Raw genomic sequence first — 21,545 nt, 5'->3', positions numbered from 1 at the left:
GAGGAAAACTGGAGCTCTGCCCCGCCTGATGCTCAGCTGGGAGATCATTCAGTAACTAGCTTAGCGTCAGGATTCAGGGATGCTGACCCTGGAGCAAATAGGAAATCTGAAGCCAGCCCTGAGTGTAAGGTTTTACAGGTGCTGGGGAGCATCTGGAGTGGTGGCGGGGCTGCCTGGAGGCCTGCCCTGATCCTAGTGCTCGATTGGGGGATTCTTGACCACACAGCTGAAGGCTGGGCTATGGGTAAGCTGGTGGGGAGCATCAAGGAGGGGGGCTACCTTCTATTCCTCCTGTGAGCCTGGTTCTCGGCTAGGAGATTCTTGAGCCCCAGCCAGGTGCTAGGAGTCACAAAAGCTGATAGAGAGCAGCTGGGGTGGGGGCTGCAGCATCCAGATCCCTCCCAAAGCCTGATGCTCAGCAAGGAGATTCTTGATCACCTACCTAAGTGTTGGGTTTTACATAAGCTAGGGGGGACAGCTTGGAGGGGGTAGGCTGCCTAGATGCCTACCCACATGCTTGCCACAAGCAGATGCACCGCTGGGAGATACGTGACAACCCACTTGAGTGAAATGCTTCACAAAAGCTAGTGGGGCACCAGCCTGGATGGCTGGCCCAAGGGCCTCATGCTCCACTGGGAGATTCCTGTCTACCCAGCTGATGGTTGGCCATAAGCTTGTGGGAAGCAGCTGAAAAGTGGGGCTACCTGGATTTTTGCTCAAGCTTGAGGCTCACCTGGGGGATAAGCTGGTAGTGAACAGACGAGAGGCTACCTGGATGCTTTCTTTGAGCCTGGGAGATTCTGAACATTAGGATTTACAAAAGCTGTGCGGAAGCTGCCTGGGTGGCTGCTACAAGCCTCATGCTCAGCTGGGGGGGGGGGGGAATTTTGGCCATGCAACTGTGTGTTAGGTTTCATAAAAGCTAGTGGGAAGCAGCCATAAGTTAGGGCATCTTAGATTCCTGCCCCAAGAGATGCCTGCTCAGCCAAGAGATGCAATCAGCAGGCTCCAGGACTGGCTGGGAACAAAGGGACTCCCTGAAAGCTTGCTCTCACTTTATGCCCAGTTGGAGTTCCATCTGTCAGGGAGGAGGGTGGCTGAAAACCTCCCCCAGCCAAATGCTTAGCTGGAAGATTCCTGAAACCACTACCCCCAGATGAGCAGCAGGGTCCAGCCTGGGAGAGAACTACAGGAAATCTTGCCCCAAGCCTAATGCTCAGTTGGGGGACACCCCCCCCCCAACCTCTCAGATGATCAACAGGCTTCAAATAAGCTGCTGTTGGACTCTCTGAAAGCCTGCCCCATGCTCATCTGTGGGGCTTGAGCTTCCCAGATCCACAAGTGGCTTCAGAAAAGCGGCAATGAAGTGAGGAAGCATCTCAAAGCCTGTGCTAAATAAAACCTGTGTTAAACAGTGTCACAACCTTCCTGAGCAACAGCAGGCAGCAGAGAAGCCAACCAGGAGTAGCCAGGGTATGGGGGGAGCTGGCTGAGAGCTGGGAGGTTACAATGATGGGTTCCTCGCCCCTCAGATGTAGGAAGCAGGTAGGTAGCAGGAGGTGCTATCTGAAACTCTGGTTCTAGCCTGGTGCTCAACTGGGAGATTCTTGACTATTCAGATGAGAAACAAGCTTCATGGGGGCTGGGTGAACAAGGAGATTATGGGGGGGGGAATCTCACCCAGGCCTGAAGCTCTGTCTGGAGACCCCCCAATTCCTACCAGAAGGTTAGGCAGCAAGTGTCTTTGAGGGGCCCAAGTTCTACTCCATGCTCAGAAAGTGTTCTTTGGAGCAGAAAGATCTCCAAGCTTTGCTGCACCGCAGTCACTGAAGCCCTGGAATCTCTCTCGAGTGAGCTGCTGTGGATGAGTGGGCTGAGCTGGTTAGGACAGGAGGCTTGTCAAAACTCCTAGTAGCAGGAAAAGTTTCAGGAGACCCACTGAAAGACCACTTTCTGGCTTCTGTACCCAGCCCCAGGAGGGTAGTGTAATCAAGGGGTTTAGCAAAGCAGAAAAATGCGATCTGGTACACCTGAGAAAGGCAGCCCCGAGGGACTGCACACTCCTGGGAGTTGGGAAAGGAGCATAACAGTTTATGCTCCTAGCATGATTCCTAGTGGTTGCAAGCTGAAGTGAGAACAAGCTAGGTTTGATCCTCAGGATAGGGAAGATATGTATTGAACACCAGAACTTTTGAATTCTCTCTAGGAAGGTAAGATTTCCAGGGTTACTGTGTGAGAAGCAGACATAACCAGGACTAGAGCAAGAAGGGCTTGTCCCTAGCTTTGGAAGGGTAGTGAGTTTTAGGACAAAGTCATTTCAGGAAGCTGGAACAGACTGGATAGGTTAGGGAGCTGGGAGCCATAACTCCTAGATTCTGTCTAGGGTTGCTAGCTGGCAGGGGTGGGGTGGGACAACCTCACTGTGCCTTCAAAAGCAGCTTGAAAAGCTATGCCTGCTGAACTTCCACCTGCTTGGGAGATACTAAAGCAGGCTTCCTCAACCTCGGTCCTCCAGATGTTTTGAGACTACAATTCCCATCATACCTGACCACTGGTCCTGCTAGCTAGGGTTCATGGGAGTTGTAGGCCAAAAACATCTGGAGGGCCAAGGTTTAGGAAGCCTGTACTAAAGGCACAGGGAACATGGCAGGAGGAAAGTTCTCCTATGCTGTAGTTTGCTGGATTTTATGTATGGTAGGGTTGCCTTTTTCGATTTCATCATTTTACTGAGTTGTTGCATGGTTGATTTTAATTTTGTCTATGTAATTTACGTACACTGCCTGGAATATGCACTTTTTATTATAAACAACTTATAAGCTAAATAGTTGTACCTCTGCTTTATCGGGTAGAAGAAAGTAGCAGGCCAGTGCATTGTCATTTATGGAGTAGGTGAGGCCCACAAACCACCGTCTTTCAAATTTAGAGCTCAAAAACGGTTGCAACTGACGACACGAACTGACTTGGCTTCATATTGTATCTGGATTTTATCTATTGTGATTTGTGTCTTCCTGATTTAATCATCTTACTGAGTTGTTGCATGGTTGGTTTTAATTTTGTCTATTTTATAACATATGCTACAGGGAGATTATTATTATTTTAAGTTACTCATAAGCTGAATAGTTGAACATCCACTTTATCCAGTAGGAGGAAAGCATCAGGCCAATGTTTTGTCATTTGTGGAGTAGGTTGGGCCCATAAACCACCAGCTGATGATACTCTGTAGACTAGATAATCTTCCACACTTAGAACTCCAAACAAGTTGCAATTGGCTGTACAAACTGATTTGGCTTCACCTTCATATTATTACTGCCAGTTAATGGCGTTCAAATATTTTCCAGTCACAGTTTGCTTGCCTTTCCTTTTTTGACCGCTGCTATTTGATTGTCCCCTTACCCAGTTTCAGTCAAATTTGTACATGAGGGGGCACTAAGAAGGACATCTGCAACCTGCAGCTGGTGCAGAGCGAAGAGGAAGTGAGAGAACTTGCATGACTAAAAGAGGCATGGGATTTTGAGATGTGGGCAATGCCAGCCAAAAACGTCACCCAAGATAGTGAGAAACATGCGCTGACTCAAGACATAAGTCTATCAGTGTTCGAGGAAGCTATGTCTCATTCAAACCATACATTCAAAGCACTCTCGCCCCACTGTTTCATGGCTTCCCCTAAAGAATCCTGAGCTCTGTAGTTTGTTAAGGGTGCTAGGAGCCGTTAGGAGACCCCTCGCAGAGCTACACTTCCCAGCATTCTTGGGGGGAAGCCATGACTTTTAAGGTGATGTAAGAGCACTTTAAGTGGATGGTGTGGGTGTGACTGTGTTCCTAGGCAAGTGCATTCAGGACTGCAGCTATAGATCTTGAGCCAGAATTCAAACCTTGATTGTTTCATCCCACTGGTTTTGGTTAGATGAAAGGGTCTTAAATCTAATGACTTGGTCTCAGATGGGTAGTGAGTCAGCCACCAAAGTGGCTATTACCTTTTCTCCTTCATCTTACTCCAAACCAAGATAACTCAGTAGCTAAAGGCTTTCTCACTGTGGCAGGAAAAGCTCCCCCCCCCTTAACTTTCTGAGGGACACCTGAGTGTGGCCCAAAAGCAGGAAATAAGCTGCCAACCTCAAATGTAAATGTATCTAGTCTAGACACTTGTGATTTGCAATCTGTTGAGCAACCAGAAGCTTTTGTCATGGGGCAGAAGTCCAGCAGCACCCTCTTGGCCTAAGGCTCCACACCTCCTAATGGACACAAATATCTTGTTCTCTTAGAGGTAGTAAACCTAGGTCTCAGAGGTAACACACAGCGGGTGCTCTTTTATAAAAACAAAACAAATCCCCACATTGGGGTTTTTTTTAATGCACTGTTCATTTTCCACTTGTGAGAACACTGGGGAGGTGAGGAACTTCTTGCCAAGGTGCCAAATGTGCCCCCCGTCCGACTTTTAAAACCCTTCCCAGACCTACTGCAGACCTTTCCTTTAGTGTTTTCCCCTGGTCGGAAGAACTTCCTGACAGTGAGAGCTGTTCGGCAGTGGAATTTTCTACCAAGGAGTGTGGTGGAATCTCCTTCTTTGGAGGTCTTTAAGCGGAGGCTTTAAGCGGAGCCATCTGTCAGGAATGCTTTGATGGTGTTTCCTGCTTGGCAGGGGGTTGGACTGGATGGCCCTTGTTGTCTCTTCCAACTCTATGATTCTATGAATATGCCAATGAATTGTGATCATGGCTCTTGCTTATCTGGGTGGGGGAAATAGAGAGGCATGTGTGTGCAGAATTCTGACTTTTCTACAGCTAGGATGTGCCAAGGTAAGAACTGCATGTGTTTCTCTGTTCACCCTTGTTGCCTTTTTGCCTTTGGTCCTGCCTGCCAATGGAATGTGGCCCCTAGAAGCCTGGTTACAATAGATGTGGCCCTTTGCTTTAAATATTCAGCATCCTAGGTTTTTACTGTTCTTAAAGCAGGTTTCTAAATCTCATAGCTGAGAAAATAAGCTTGAAAGTGAACAGATATTTCCTTGCTTCCCCCCCCCTAAAAAATAGCAGTGAGATCAATCATGGAACCTCGTTCATTCCAGGTGAGCTTAGCACTTGTTGACAATGGCAAAAATAAGAATAAACTCGGATGTGCCCAAATGTCTTGAGGTTAATGCGCTACCTCAAATAATGTTTACCAGGCCCCTTATGGGGTTTGAGGCTCTTATTGTTAATGCTGGCTCTAAGAGGAACGGATTTGTCTTGAGGATTAATAAAATCTTAATTGAAATTTAGGCAGGCTCCCTTGCATGGCTGAAAGGAGGCAGATAGGAGGGATGAAGCATACATATCTATGGTGCTCTAGACCAGAAAGTCAGTGTCTCCCTGTATAAGGGAAAACATATAAAGATCAGCCTACAGTACAATTGTCACATATGGAAGATAACATAGCACCAACAGGTTGGCATGCATGTGGTGCTAGAGGCACTTATTACCACTCGCTGTGTTGTGATGAAGGCATAAATGAGACGATGAGATCCTGTGACTCCCGCTCAGCTCATGGAATCATACAGGTGAAACTCGAAAAATTAGAATATCGTGGAAAGGTTTGTTTCTTTCAGTCATTCAACTTAAAAGGTGAAACTAATATACGAGATAGACTCGTGACATGCAAAGCGAGATATGTCAAGCCTTTATTTGTTATAATTGTGATGATTATGGCGTACAGCTGATGAGAACCCCAAATTAACAATCTCAACTTTGGGGTTTTCATCAGCTGTACACCATGTTGTTGTTGTTCAGTCGTTCAGTCGTGTCCGACTCTTCGTGACCCCATGGACCAGAGCACGCCAGGCACGCCTGTCCTTCACTGCCTCTCGCAGTTTGGCCAAACTCATGTTAGTTGCTTCGAGAACACTGTCCAACCATCTCATCCTCTGTCGTCCCCTTCTCCTTGTGCCCTCCATCTTTCCCAACACCATAATCATCACAATTATAACAAACAAAGGCTTGACATATCTCGCTTTGCATGTCATGAGTCTATCTCATATATTAAACTTCAGTAGCTAATGAAAACAATTGCTTACATAAATGGACTTATCCACGATATTCTAATTTTCACCTGTAGAAGAGTAGAATTGGAAGGGACCCCCGAGGAGCATCTATTCTAACCCCCTGCAAAACATCCACATTTGCTGGACAGCATACTCTCAACATGCATTCCTCTCTTTTTTTTTGCAGCAAGAACCACAGCCCCAACGGTCTTCCCATTGCCGCCCTGCAGCCAAGACTCCTCAACTCCCTCCCAGGTCTCCATAGGTTGCCTGATCAAAGGCTACTTTCCTGAACCAGTCACAGTACAGTGGAATTCAGGGGCCATCACACGTGGCATCCGGACCTTCCCTGCACTGTTGGATTCATCCAGGGGCCTCTACACCCTCAGCAGCCAGCTCACCATCCCAACCAGCACCTGGGAATCGGAGAAGTTCCAATGCAATGTTGCCCATGCAGCTTCCAGTTCCAGAATCAGCAAAGACATTGAGCGTGAGTCTGGCTGGGCCTTTGTTATCTGCTTTCTTTTTAACCTACAAATGGATGATCAATCCGGCAAAAGAAAGAAAAGTAAAATACGAGGGTGGGGAGAGACGGGAAATGGATTCAGTATCTTTGGGTAGTATTATTTTCTAGCACCAAGGCATGTTAAGCACAGCAGCAACTCAACGTTGGCTTACAAACGAAATGTGGGAGACAAAGTTCGGAGTTGTCTGCTCAGCACTAAAAGTGATGTTAGGGTTGTGCCATTTCAGATTTCAGTCGTCGGGGGCAATTTAAAAAAATCCAGCGGCATTTAAAAATAATAATTAAACTACACTTTAATGTTAAATTGTTAAATTTGTGGTGATTTATTTTTAAATTTTATTTATTGCTGCTTTATTCTCAGAGCAATGTTACCAGCATGTGTACCACACGCAGTGTGTGCTGCTAATAGTATTCATGACCTGCTCCTTTAAACTGCATGTATTCACTTGCACAACCAGTAGGAGGGAAGTACCTTGATGAGACGGTGAGGCTGTTCAAATCAAAGTGGGTCCCTCAAGGCTTACATTGAGCAGGAGACAGGTCCCAAAATGGAGATCACTAAGATCACATAGAAGTGGTATCAATGCCCCTCACATATGGATCATAGCTGTCAACTTTTCACTTTTTTTAAGGGAAATTCCCTTATTCCGAATAGGATTCCTCTCAAGAAAATTGAAAAGTTGACAGCCATGATATGGATGTGGGGAGAAGATCAATTGGGTTCACATTTAAAGGTGATTCTACATATTTCGCAGCACTTGAACCAAAACATGGCCATCATTTCCAACTTGCACTTCTTTAAATTGTGCAAAGCTGTCCATCAGCCAAGTAACATGCACACACACAAAAATACATATCGTGTGTGTGTATATAATATATAAGAATGTGTTACATTAGGAGAATTGTTTTACAGGAATGTTTATATTAGGCAAAATTTCACTCAGAGGTGTGTATATTAGGAGACGTTTGAATTAAAATGCAGATGATTTTACATGAGGACTGGTTTGCAGATTGGTGTGAAAAAAAACTTGAAAAATAAGCAACTGAGAGAAACCGTAACTGACAGATTCACCCATCCTTGCCTTCCTATAATGTAGGCCAAACTGCAAAATCACCAGTGGCCCCGGAGGTCCGCCTGCTCCATTCTTCCTGCAATCCCAGATCCAGTGATGCCACCATTGAGCTGCTCTGCATTATCTCCAGGTTTTACCCCAAAACGGTGACGGTGGAATGGCTGGTGGGTGGGCAAGCCGGGCAGCTGGCTTCATTCACTGAGGAGCCCAAGAAGGATGCCCAGGGATACACCTTCAGTACCACAAGCACAGTCAATGTTAGCCAAGAAGACTGGCAGGCTGGGAATGTCTACTACTGCCAGGTGTTCCACGAAGCAACACAAACAAAGGTGAAGAGCCAAGCCAAGAAATGTGAAGGTAAGAGCAGCTGACGAAGTTGGCACTTGGGTTTTCCTCTGTTTTGGTGGGCATGGACTCGAATGTGAAGGGGAGGGCTGCTTCCAGATTGCAGCTTCCTCCCACTTCTTTTACAGATATATAGATATGTTGTTGTTCAGTCGTTCAGTTGTGTCCGACTCTTCATGACCCCATGGACCAGAGCACGCCAGGCACGCCTATCTTTCACTGCCTCCCACAGTTTGGCCAAACTCATGCTAGTCGCTTCGAGAACACTGTCCAACCATCTCATCCTCTGTCATCCCCTTCTCCTTGTGCCCTCCATCTTTCCCAACATCAGGGTCTTTTCTAGGGAGTCTTCTCTTCTCATGAGGTGGCCAAAGTACTGGAGCCTCAACTTCAGGATCTGTCCTTCCAATGAGCACTCAGGGCTGATTTCTTTAAGGATGGATAAGTTTGATCTTTTTGCAGTCCATGGGACTCTCAAGAGATACAGCTGCTTTCAATCATGGCCCATTGAATTAAGCCTTGAACACATGACATTAATGGTAGAGTAGTTGTTTTCCATTTCTGCTGGAAGCAGGACTCGGGGAAGACATAGTGCAGTGGACATCAGAGTGCCGCAAATGTCCATGAAAAGTCTTGGCAAATATGCTATCCTCTTCAGGGGAGTAGGGGAGTTTGACTCAGTGGTGTAAACCTTCTCCTGGATAGAACAATGTAGTCTTGATAGCAGAAGCTGATGTTGTAGAGGAGGGTGACAGGGCACTGTTTGTTCCTGCTCATTATTCACAATGGAATATGGAGCTGTTATTAATTTTAGGACAACCAAGGGCAACAAACACCAGCTTCCTTCTTTTAATATTTGTACCAAGTCTGGAGTTTTTGCTCCCTTTTACTCTGCAGCAAGGAATGCCCTTGTTAACAGATTATTATTATTATTATTATTATTATTATTATTATTAATTTATATTTGTACCCCGCCCATCTGACTGGGTTACCCCAGCCACTCTGGGCTGCTTCCAACAAATATAAAAGCATAATAAAGCATCAAACATTAAAAACTTCCCTATACAAGGCTGCCTTCAGGCATATTCCAAAAGTTGTATAGTTATTTATCTCCTTGACATCTGATGGGAAGAAGTGAGAGTCAAATAGAGAACTAACATGAAGTCTGTGCCTCCAGATGCTAACGTCTGCCCTTCCACTGGCATTGATGTGAGAATCATACTCCCAACTCCAAAAGACCTGTACGTAAACAGCGACCCCAAACTCATCTGCATGGTAGAAAACCTGATAGATACAGATGGGCTGAAAATCAGCTGGTCACGGCAAACATCAGGACCTGTGAGCCAAGAACTACTGGAAACTAAAGAAGAGGCTAATGGAAAGTACACCGCTACGAAGGCCCTCTCTGCCACAACGTGGCTACAGGGAGATAAATTCACCTGCAAAGTGGAATATCCAGGCCTGGCTGCTCCCATCATTAGGACCGTTGCCAAGACGGCAGGTAAGGGGGAAACAGGGTTGGTATCCCATCCTGGGGCTGGTGGCTTTGTGTTTCAGCAGGAAAACACAACACAACTTGGCAAATCTGCAGTTTACACTAGAGACACAAGTTACAATTTCAAGCAGTCTGGTTGAGGTCTTGTGCAGGTTTGCACAATCATTCTACCCTTGTCTCTGCTCAAAGGTTTTATGGTGCTAGAAAAACCTGCAATACATTTCTTATCAGAAGGCAACACTGGAACCAAGGAAAGAAAGGCTTGTGTCCACGGCTGGGGCCAAGACCTCTCCCATTACTCTTTCCACTCTCATAAAAACCATTTCATCTCTGGTTATGGATCCTTCAAACCCCTGAATCTGTCTATTGATAATGTTTACCCAGCATTGGTCAAGCTAGATGAAGGATTGAGCCAGTTCTGATGAAGGCAGATCTTTATTTCTTTGCCTTGGTGGCCCACTCCACACAATTAACAAGCCACCAGGGTAACTGCTTCAGGAGCAACTGTGCAGAGCTTGCTCTTTGAAGTTTGCAAGATTTTTGCCTTTCAACCCCAAACCATGCTGCAACTTGAGCATACCAGTACCTTCTCGGGAAAGACTGGGATTCTGTGTGGGCTGGGTGACTTCTGTATATCTGTTGAGAAACTGGGCTGTAGAGATACCTCATATCTCTGCTGTCCCAGTTTTTGCTCTTATTCATTCATCCAGCTCAAAGAAGCCCAACACATGCTATAGATCTTCACATAGATCTGCACACTGATGGTGATTCAGTTGAAGGCACTTCAGCTCGTTGGCAATTGAGTATTTACCCCACTGTGTCTACTGTGCAGACATAAACTGCTCTTAAAGAATCTAGCAGATAATATTTAGAGTCAAGTGACATTAAAAGCCAGGTGGAGCAACTATTGGGAACATACTGCTGTTAGGAAGTGCATATGAACAGGCCAGAGGTGAGACGGGCTCTCTGCAATAACCCTGTCTGGAGTACCTATGTTCAAGAGAACAAAATCACAGGGACTCTCATTGTCAACACTGCATCCACTCATTTGGTCTAAACTTAACTACGGTTGCCTCTCCTTTTCTCTCACATATATTGTCCCTGATCTCAAAAAGGCACGACCCATGCTCCTGAGGTGTACCTTTTCCGGCCCCACCCTGAGGAAGTCCGTACTCGGCCAACTATGCTGACCCTCACCTGCATGATCACTGGGTTCACCCCAGAACCAATTTCTGTCCAGTGGCTGAAGAATCACAACGCTATACCTGAAGATCACCATGTCAACACCCCAGTCATGAAGGACAACAACAACCATTTCATGTACAGCCAACTGAAAATCCCATTAACTGACTGGGACAATGGAAATGCGTACACCTGCATGGTTATCCACGAAGCCCTCCCCATGAAGTTCACCCAGAGGACCGTGGAGAAATCCCAGGGTAAAAAATGAGGACCATCCCTCCTACGGCATTGCAACTTCTTCAGATTCTCCCAGATTTTCCTCTAGCATTGTTAGATAAACCCTGTGTAAATAATTTCCATGCATGCGTGTTTGGCCTATGGCTGAATAAAAAGAGAACCGACTCAGCTATATCCCATGTTGTGGTCATTTGCAGGAGAATTGATGACTAGCGTGGGTTTTGGAAAGTGTGTGTGTGTGTGTATTAATTAAGTGGGTATTCGTGGTATTTGAAAGCAAAATGTATTCGCCATTATCAGAGCTATGCCATGGGGAGTGGGGAGGTTCCAAAGGTCTGATGTCAGTATATGTGTAGTTTTACTGCTCACAACAGGCCCTTGCTATGTGCCAGAAGTGAGATGGATTTGGTCCAAAGACACCCAGTGAGCTTCATCTAGTTAAGTGGTGATTTGAATCTGGGTCACATTCCACCGGGCTCAAGTCCAACACCCCGTCCTCTGCTCCACACTGGCTTCCATCTATACATCTCCATACACAGGAAGCTGCTCTCCTTTTAACGTCTGGTGCTGAAAACATCAAATAAGCTGCTAATACACCACTGAGGAATATTTCTGTACCAGTCTCTGCCTCCTTCAGTCAACTGCCACCAGGCCTCAGTTCCTCAGTGGTTCAAACCAATTGATCATGGCAGAGCTGCAGTGTTCACTGCATTCCAACAACATAATTATAGCTCAGTGCTCTTTATATTTTTGAATCTGCCACGCCCCCCAAAAAATCAAAGCCCAAAGTTCATCAATAAGTTTGCCTTTTTTTGGCACCCATATATATAGAAGAGAGTCCTGCCCATATCAGAGTATTTTGCATTGCCTCTCCTTGCTCTGCCTGTCCCAAATATTGATGTATGGTACATGATGTAAGAAGCTGGCTCATCGGTTTGCCTACTCAGAGTAGCCCCACTGAAATTAATTGATAGGTGCAATTTAGGTTCATTCATTTCAACAGGTCTACGCTGAGTATGGCTAGCATTGGCTGCAAGCTCTGTCGCAGAGCTGGAACCTTGTTCCAATAAGAGGTGCAGCGCTATCTGTATGGAGGTGCAACACAGAGGCCAATGCCATCCTGTGGAAAGTTGGTTCAATGGGGCGCAGCAGCATGAGCAGCACGGACAGAAAGTAGGCAGAAGTCGTCTGGTGCAACATATGTGCACACTCCCCCCTTCGACACATGTAGCTTCCCTTCATATCAACTCACCTGGCCTGGATTACTGTGCATATCAGTGAAAGGGCAGAAGAAACGAGAGAATGCAAAACACCTGCATTGCTTGAAAGCAAAGAATAGTTTCTGAGGGCCAGATATAATGTGATGCCATGGGGGGGGGCATTTTTGTTGGGCAACCCAGAGTTTGCTGGGGCTGCATTTCAGGTCACTGCACAAGGCAGCGGAATGCGTGTGAGCCCATTATGGCCCGTTGCACCCTCTTCCAAGTCAAAACACAGGGAGTGTTTGCACGGCCGCATGTGCCTTGAATGTGCACAAAATGGTTGACGCCTATAAAGGGAGAGGTTTTCTCCCTTACCGCCCCCCATGGTTACAATAGAAGCACAATAGAGAAAGGTTATTTTAATCCAGAACCACATAAAAAATAACCTCCCCTTGCACCAGGATCCTGTCAAAAAAAAAATGGCCTTCAAAGTGACTATTAACTTTTAAAAAGAATCAGAAGAAATTTCATTTGACACCTTTAGCATCACATCAGTAAGACATGGGGGGGGGTTAATAATAAACCTAGTTTGACCCTGAATTTGAGGTGGGTGAGCAAGCTGAGCCAAGTCTGGATAGATGAGTGTGCAAGTCAGATGGAGCCATGAGAAAGAATCCAATTCACAAAATATCCAGGCCATATTAATGGATTGTTCATATATTATTGGGTGGGTTGTGAGAAATAAAAGGCCCAATCAAGACACGTACGTACACAATGCAAAAAGGCAGAGAAAGGGTATGTTTTCCAAAATGATAGTCAGGGATCCCCCTCGGGAACCAGCCCATCAAATACAAAAGAACAAAATCTCTGACGTTTTGCAAAATCAGAGAAGGGAGAAAATGGGACTTTCAAGTACACTTTCCCCCCAGCCACTCCTCTTTTTGGAAACCAAACACAACTTCTCCACTCAATCACTCTTGCCCTAGTTATGCTGCGGCCTCATCCATCACACACCAACTCCCTACCCACACACACCTGCTCCCTGGTTTCTCCTTGTGCCAGTGTTAACAGGTAGCTTGCTTAATGTACTGGTTATGGTTTGTTTTGGTGCTTAGAACTCCAGATTCAAATCCCTCCTCAACCATGAAGCTCACTGCGTGGCCTTTCTAGACATCCCTCAGAAAACAGGTTAATTTAAGACTATGCTAAAACATCCCCAGCTCCTCATTTATTCAGGATTATTCCATCCAGCCATCTTCCGTGACTCACTGAAACTTGTCAAGACTAGGATGTATTTTGTCATGTGGTGAAATGGTTAAGCAACTGTTTTGAACACCTCTGCACATTGCTATTCCTCATTGATATATTACCCGAAAAAATTGAAGGAAAATAGCATTCTGCAAATGAGTTGAAACATTGCACAACAGGTTCATCCTAAACAAACTGATGAGAATTAGATGAAGCGGTGCTTTAGGCAGAGTGCCAGAAAAGGGAGAAGGGGGGAGAGAGAGGGAGGGAGAGAGAGAGGGAGAGAGAGAGTTGTCCCAACAGAGTGAAGTTACTCTGTAGGACAAGGCACAAACATTATGTGGGGTGAACAGAGAGGGTTCCCAAAAAGCCAACACCAAGCCACTATTGCAAAATTTTAAAAGGTAAAGGGACCCCTGACCGTTAGGTCTAGTCGCAGACGACTCGGGGGTTGCAGTGCTAATCTTGCTTTACTGGCCAAGGGAACCAACGTACAGCTTCCGGGTCATGTGGCCAGCATGACTAAGCCGCTTCTGGCGAACCAGAGCAGGGCACAGAAACGCCGTTTACCTTCCTGCCACAGCAGTACCTATTTATCTACTTGCACTTTGATGTGCTTTAGAACTGCTAGGTTGGCAGGAGCAGGGACCAAACAACGGGAGCTCACTCCGTCGCGGGGATTCGAATCACCAACCTTCTGATCGGCAAGCCCTAGGCTCTGTGGTTTAACCCACAGTGCCACCTTCGTCCATATTGCAAAATTTAGATAATATTAATTGTTATATAGGCCATAGGTGATCTTGCAGGTATACAGTTAGTGCATTGTGGATTTTGTAGTCTATGTTAGACTGTATGTAGAAGAAGGAATAATATTAGTAGTAGGAAATCGGCATAATTCTATGTGTACAATTAGATATTAGCGGTGGGTGAAGAGATGGCTGATGTTATGGGATATTTTATGTTGAACACTGGAAATGACGTCTCTCTCTCTCTCCCCCTCACAGAAGTGGCTGTGTCAACAATGGATGATTACAGCGATGAGAAAGAGGATGAAATGGATCGTCTCTGGGTCACCATCTTTGTTTTCTTCATTCTCTTCCTCCTCAGTGTTTCTTACAGTGCCACCATTACCCTGTTCAAAGTGAGTAGAGAGGACGGTCTGTTATATGTCTACATTTGAATCTTACAATGTGGAGTGACAGAGGCAGCATAAATACCGCAGGGATGGGGGGGGGAAGCAAAGGATAAGGCTGAAATATTTGTACTCTTTATTGTAAATTAGTGAATGGTTCTGTGGAGGACTCGGCACATACCTTTACTTATCCTTGATGCTAAATAGTCCATTAGATGTCCCATTAAAATCAGAAGACTGGGATGAAGGAAAATATTTGACTTGTTGGTTTGTAAGAGAAGTTTAGGGATAGGAAGATGCTGGAGATGCAATGAGGTTGAGGGTACGTTCTTTCATATGTGGTGGACCTGTAAAAGGTTAAAAGCGTATTGGGAAATAATCCACAATGAATTGAAAGCCCATGTTTTGTTAGCCCCAAAATGGAAAACGAGCGAGGTCCCAACTATAGAAGAATGGCAACTTAAACTGATGGAATATGCGCAGCTTGCGGACCTAAAATATAGAATAAGAGAACAAGAAGAACATACATTTGAAGAAGATTGGAAAATGTTTATTGAATGTATGGGGGGGACTGTGTACACTTGAAAACGTTGGCAGCATTAAGATAAATTCAACAGTGTAAACAAGTTTTGTTGGATGTAATAATGGAATACTGAATGGTTTAGTTTATGTAAAATATGCAGGGATTTGTGATATGCAAAATGAACCACGGAAAGAGAAGAAGGGAAGTCATTGACATTTTAAGGTTGTTTAAATGAATATTCTAAACTGCAAAACAGAAAATTTAATAAAAATTATATTTTAAAAAGGGATAGGAAGATGCAGAAAGATGGCAAGGAATGGTGTTATTATACAGTGCCAAAAGAAAGTGCTTCTTCACACAGCATAGTTAAGCTATGGAATTTGTTCCTACAAGAGGTAGTGATGACCCCAGACTTGGATGGCTTTAGAAAGGATCACACAAATTCCCGGAGGATAAAGGCTATCAATGGCTACCAACCTCAATGGCTAGGTTCCACCTTCATTGTTCAAAACAGTGTTCCTCTGAGTATCAGTTGCATTCAAATCCTGCCTTTGGGCTTCCCACTACAGCATCTGGTTGGCCACTGTGGGAGCAGGAGGCCAGACTGCATAAACACTCTTTGACCAGATCCAGCAGGGTTCTTTCATGTCCTTACATTTTCTTGTCAGCTGGAGGTTTATAAATAAATAAGTAAATATAGGTAATAAGTACTGGGTAAGTAATAACACATCATAGAGCTTGCAACCTGTGACTGGCAGGAAACAGGGAGGACAAAACCACGAATGACAAATAGAACATGCAGATCTTTCTTCTTCCACACCCACTTCTGTTCTGTGTCTTCCTTTCTCCTCACTCTCGCTCCTTCCCACAGGTAAAATGGCTCTTCTCCACTGTGGTGGTCCTGAAAAAGCAGCCAGAAGGCCCCGACTATAAGAATGTGCACCAATGAGTGGCCTAGAAGCATTTCCCTGGGAGCTCTTGCCCTACACTTTGAGCGGTGCAAAGAAGTCACTGGCTGGAGATAGGACTCCGTTTCCAGCATTAACAACCGAAGCTTCTCTCCGCTGTCTGCTTCTCTTCCCTGGTAGGGGGACAATGAAACCCCATCAAATGAATGACAGAGAAGCAATTTTGTTAGAATTTGGAGCTGGACTCGTCATATGTCATTTGCTGAGACTGCACTCCCAAGACAGGAAGCCTACTGGCCCTATATACATCTGTTTTCCACAGTGACTGTGAAGAGGAGAAACCAGTACTCCCAACCCAAGGTGTGGAGACAGTCACACAGGCCTTGAGAAAGGAGTTTGGCACATCTACTCAGCATAAGTCCTCCTGAGTTCAATGGGACATACATCTAAGTGTGCATATGACTGCAGCCTGGGTATCCACTGGACTCTCCCCATTTCAGAGCTTCAGATCTCCTCTCAACCCCATGTTCTGCCATATGATGTGCCTCCTCATCCAATGTATCCTCATCACTAGCAGGCATCCAGTCTCACCCAGCTATTGTCCTTCTTTAGCCAAATCCACCTAAGCACTCTACATAAATGTCCTATTCTGAATATTGCCCTTCCCTATACTGAATATTCAGATCAATCAGTTCTAAGACCCACCCAACACCAACAATTTGTTCTTCCTCAGCTGGCACTGAGGACTTTTCTGCTCTTTTATATGTTACATGTTTTTGTGGTCACAACCAGTGCTTTTTTCTGGGGGGGCGCAGCGGGACGCATACCCCTAAACATTTTCTTTTGCCCCGACCGATGGATGGACTGACATGCCAGCTGTCTCTGCAGCAGCAGCGCAGACTGGAGCTCCGTCATTCTCCCTGCCGGGCTGCTGCTCCTCCTCTTGCCGGGCTAGAGCCAGCTGGTGAGCACTCGCCCCTCCTCCCTCAAGCCAACCCCACCGCTGCCGCTGCCCTCTCAGCGCCATTGCTATTTTCTAGCTAGTTTCTGCTATTTTTATATATTGCATGTTTTGCGGTCATAACTATATTTACTAGACAATAATAAAAAACATAAATAAATAAAATCATCTTCTGAAGCTTTTTGTTTGTTTTTGCTCATCCTTCACATACTTTCAGGGAGGAGTTTCATCCTCTTTTGAAAATTCCGCCTGTTGTCCTTCATTCCCATAAAAATCAGTGCTGGGGAACCTGCAGACTTGCAGGTGCTGTTGGACTCCAACTCATCAAAGTTGCAGCCAGCATAACAAATAGTCAGCGATGATGGGTCTTGTAGTCCAACAACTTCCGGAGGGCCACAGTTTCCTCACCCTTTACTTACATGCCAAGATCCCGTGACCCCGCAGTTCTCCAGGGAGTAAATTACCAAATAAGACAACAGGATATAGTTTATGGCAGGCATCCCCAACCTGCGGCCCTCCACATGTTTTGGCCTACAACTCCCATGATCCCTAGCTAACAGGACCAGTGGTCAGGGATGATGGGAACTGTAGTCCAAAACCTCTGGAGGGCCAAAGGTTGGGGATGCCTGGTTTATGGTTTCAAATAAGCCACAACTTTTTTGGTTACAGATGTGAACAATTTGGCATAAGCATTTGGTGAAACCAGTTTATTTCACTTCAGCCCATCTGCTGGGAATGCATCTAAGGGTACACCACCTGAGGGGGATATGATCCACATCAAATAGGGGTACCCCCCCCCGAGGGGTCTCGTTGGAGGAGTGCTATGGCTGTAGCCCCCACCTGGGCATTGGACAGAAGCTACTCATCCCACATCAGAACACTCCTTTTTTGCTCCAGAGCTTTCTCTGTGAAAACCTGCTCTTTAAAGCTCATTTGGAGCAAGCAGTACTCCATGGCAACCCAAATGGACTTTTTTTTCCAAATGAGCACTGAAGAGTGGGTTTTGTGGGGAAACCTCTGGAGTGAAAACAAAACAAAAAATAAAAAACTTTGAGCTTTTAAGCGTCTATCTATGCTTGGAAGGAGTGGGGCAAAGGTAACTGTAGATGAACCCCGAGATGTGCCATAGCTGTTCCGCCTTTGCCCGCTGCTTCTGCCACCTCTGCCCAAGGTGGTCATCCAGCAAGGGACCAACCAGATTCCAATGGCTCCTCCTCTGGCAAGAGCCCAGTGCATTCACCTGCTTGTAGTACAAGTGAGGTGAGCAATGCTGCTTTCTATGTCAATCATGGGGGTTTCCCTCTCAGGAATATACTGGATTTACTAAGAGGCAAAGGACTCCTTCATAGTAATCACAGCAGGGGGAGGTCATAAAATCATAGAATTGTAGAGATGAGATGGATCTCAAGGGTCATCTAGTCCAAACCCCACAATGCAGGAATCTCAGCTAAAGCATCCATGACAGATGGCCATCCAACCTCTCCTTGAAAGCCTCCAAGGAAGGAGAGTCCACAACCCCACGAGGGAGACCGTTCCACTGTCAGACAGCTCTTACTAGAAAGAACAGCTCTTCATAGAAAGCCCAGAAGGGAAAGAACGGGCACCATTTAGGAGGCATAAAAGGGGATCTCAAGAATGTTCAGGTTCCTGTGAGGTCCCGTTCCTGCCACCTTCTGCAGCAGATGTTCTCCTGTCATCATGGAGCCAGCTCAGAAATGTGCGGAGAGGGAAGATGGTGCTGCTGAAACTTAGCCTTCAAAGTGAAGATGATGCACTCTGACTCTGGTCTGAGGAAGAAGTGGGGGGTGGTTCAACCTTAACCAAGATTGTTCTTCTGAGGGTTTATTTTAGCCCTTCTAGCAAAAGCACAGAGTGTGTTAATAGCTTACTGTGGATGAAGTTCCACTTCAGGTCTCCAATTTCAAATACGGTTGCATGGAAGAATATGGTTGCTGCAGAGTGCTGCAATTCACTGTTATAACCCCAAATACAGAAGAGGAGTCTGATACTTGTGCAGCTATATCTGTTTGTGAAAGAAAATAAACACTTGTAGTAGTTTCCTGGCAATGCACAAGAACCCTACCTTTACGCACAATAAATCCTTTGTTGATTTCTTAACCTCATTTCATTTGACCTCCAGTCTGCAACCTCTTCCACTCCCACATAGTTCACTCTTTGCATTTTCAGACCCTCCAGGTGTCCCTATTTTCCAGGGACAGTCCTGGATTTACAGAAGCCGTCCCCGTTTCTGATTTGATCCTGGAATGCCCTGCTTTTCCTTAGGATGTCCCTGTTTCCATCTGAGAAATGTTGGAGCGTATGCACTTGGTGTGTCAGATTGTGGTTTTCCGAACAATCACTGTGTTCCCTCTATGTGGAGGTCCCTCCTCCCTCAGAGACCATGGAGGTGCCAGGATTTCAGCATCTAAATGTTTCTCTCTCTCCGGCCCCTCAAGGCTCAGAGGGTCAGAGAAGCATTTCCAAGAAGGCAACAGCCTCTGGAAAGTCACAGACAAATAAGTGTATAATCACCAATTCTCTCAGGAGTTTTTTTCTACGGGGATTTGAGAGGCTCTGACCCCAACCCCACTCCCACATATTTTTCCTTCTAGGGGTAACTTATATATTTCATAAAATTCATATGTGCTTGATAGTAAGAAAAAAATAACTCAAAGCAGGCTTTTACGATGGCAGTTTTAAATAAATAGATGATAGATAGATAGATAGATAGATAGATAGATAGATAGATAGATAGATAGATAGATACCAGTAGATAGATACTGTAGATAGATAGAGTGCTTTTTCTGAAGAAATGTTTAGGGGTACTCTCATTTTGACTCAAGAAAATCACAATTTTATAGTTCAAATCGGGGAAAATAAATACAATAAATGGACAAAAGTACAAAGATTCACAAAATGTTTAGGGGTATGCGTACCCCTAAGAAAAAAGCACTGGATAGATGATATATAGAGAAAGAAAGAAAGAAAGAAAGAAAGAAAGAAAGAAAGAAAGAAAGAAAGAAAGAAAGAAAGAAAGAAAGAAAGAAAGAAAGAAAGAAAGAAAGAAAGAAATTACCTCATGAGGAGTTTTAGGGCTTTCCCTATAGGATGGCTTGGAATTACCCTGCTGCATGAAACTACAGAGTGGGTTTGTCCTTTTTTCTGGTTTTATCAGGCTTCTCCAAGTATAATAATTTCCTCTCTTTTCTCCCGGTTTTCAATTCATAGGTTTAAGGAATCCCCGAAATACTCCCAGTGAAGTTTAGTTTTCTGTGCACAATAAGGCTACAGCTTGCACATGCAACCTCAGATGCCAGTCTGTTGGTTTTGTTTTGTTTTTTTCAATCCCTGGTATCCTGAGAAAGGGCTGAGAGAGTCCCCTACTAGTCAGACCCTGGAGTGCCACTGCCAGTCAGTGTGGGCATTACTGGGCTAAATAAGGCAGCACCATACATTCCCACTGCTGATGCGTGTTTTATGTGTCATTTTGCTATTACGTTTATAAATGGTGATGATGATTTATAAAATACGGCATAATGCCTTGTATATTTTTCTGTCGATTGAAAGGCAGGATGCAAGCAGACACTTGGCCACACAACAGGTCTTCTCCTTCCCACTAAAGCTTTCAATATGCCCCAAAAACTGTTCCTTAAGGTTGAGGGACTCTCCAGAGCAGATTTTAGGGGGCATCTTGGGGCTGGTGGCAGGAGAAGAGGAACCAGAGAGGTCCTGTTGCACAAGTGGTCTTACGTTTCACAAGCAGGCGAACATCACTGAATAGCGACCATAGACCTATTGACCTCACAATTTAATCTATCCCAAGTAAGAATTGGAAACCATCAGCGGGAATGAAGTATGATACAAAAATGGTTACTAAATGAGGGTGAGGCCTAGAATGGCACTCATGCCCGAGTTTGCTGCTTTAACAATGCCATCCTTATAGTTGGAAATAATTCCACTTACAATAACGTCATACCTCACTAAGTTCACCAAAATTGACCATGCAACCCTATACCTGTTTGCTCAGAAGTAATCCTCACTGATTCAATGGGATTTTGAACACACTGGTGAGAGAGAGGAACAAGGCAAGTTACTGGAGGCCTGAGTACCTGCAAAATTGTATTATTATTATTATTATTATTATTATTATTATTATTATACCCCACCCATCTGGCTGGGTTTCCCCAGCCACTCTGGGCAGTTCCCAACAGAATAAAAAAGCGATAAAATAGCAAGCATTAAAAACTTCCCTAAACAGGGCTGCCTTCAGATATCAGATAATTGTTTATTTCCTTAACATCTGATAGGAGGGTGTTCCACAGGGCAGGCGCCACTACCAAGAAGGCTCTGTATGGTGTAGTGGTGTAGCCAGTGTGGTGTAGTGGTTAAGAGCGGTAGACTCATTATCTGGGGAACCGGGTTCACATCTCCACTCCTCCACACGCAGCTGCTGGGTGACCTTGGGCTAGTCACACTTCTTTGAAGTCTCTCAGCCCCACTCACCTCACAGAGTGTTTGCTGTGGGGGAGGAAGGGAAAGGAGAATGTTAGCCGCTTTGAGACTCCTTCGGGTAGTGAAAAGCGGGATATCAAATCCAAAACTCTTCTTCTTCTTCTTCTTCTCTGCCTGGTTCCCTGTAACCTCGCTTCTCGCAGGGAGGGAAACGCCAAAAGCCCCTCAGAGCTGGACCTCAGAGT

At 45.2% G+C, this 21,545-nt stretch overlaps 1 gene segment (V, D, J or C); it reads left to right on the top strand.

Moving 5' to 3' along the window:
* Window positions 1-4,786: 4,786 nt before the first annotated feature.
* Window positions 4,787-10,905, top strand: LOC117058898. The segment is given in 5 exon segments: window positions 4,787-4,796; window positions 6,204-6,506; window positions 7,640-7,972; window positions 9,198-9,461; window positions 10,571-10,905. Coding segments are annotated over 5 exon segments (1,245 nt in total).
* Window positions 10,906-21,545: the final 10,640 nt, after the last annotated feature.

This window comes from Lacerta agilis, chromosome 14 (assembly GCF_009819535.1).
Source record: "Lacerta agilis isolate rLacAgi1 chromosome 14, rLacAgi1.pri, whole genome shotgun sequence".
NCBI classification, from domain to species: Eukaryota; Metazoa; Chordata; class Lepidosauria; order Squamata; family Lacertidae; genus Lacerta; species Lacerta agilis.
Note: the sequence above shows the minus strand (reverse complement) of the source record. Positions and strands in the feature narration are given on the sequence as shown.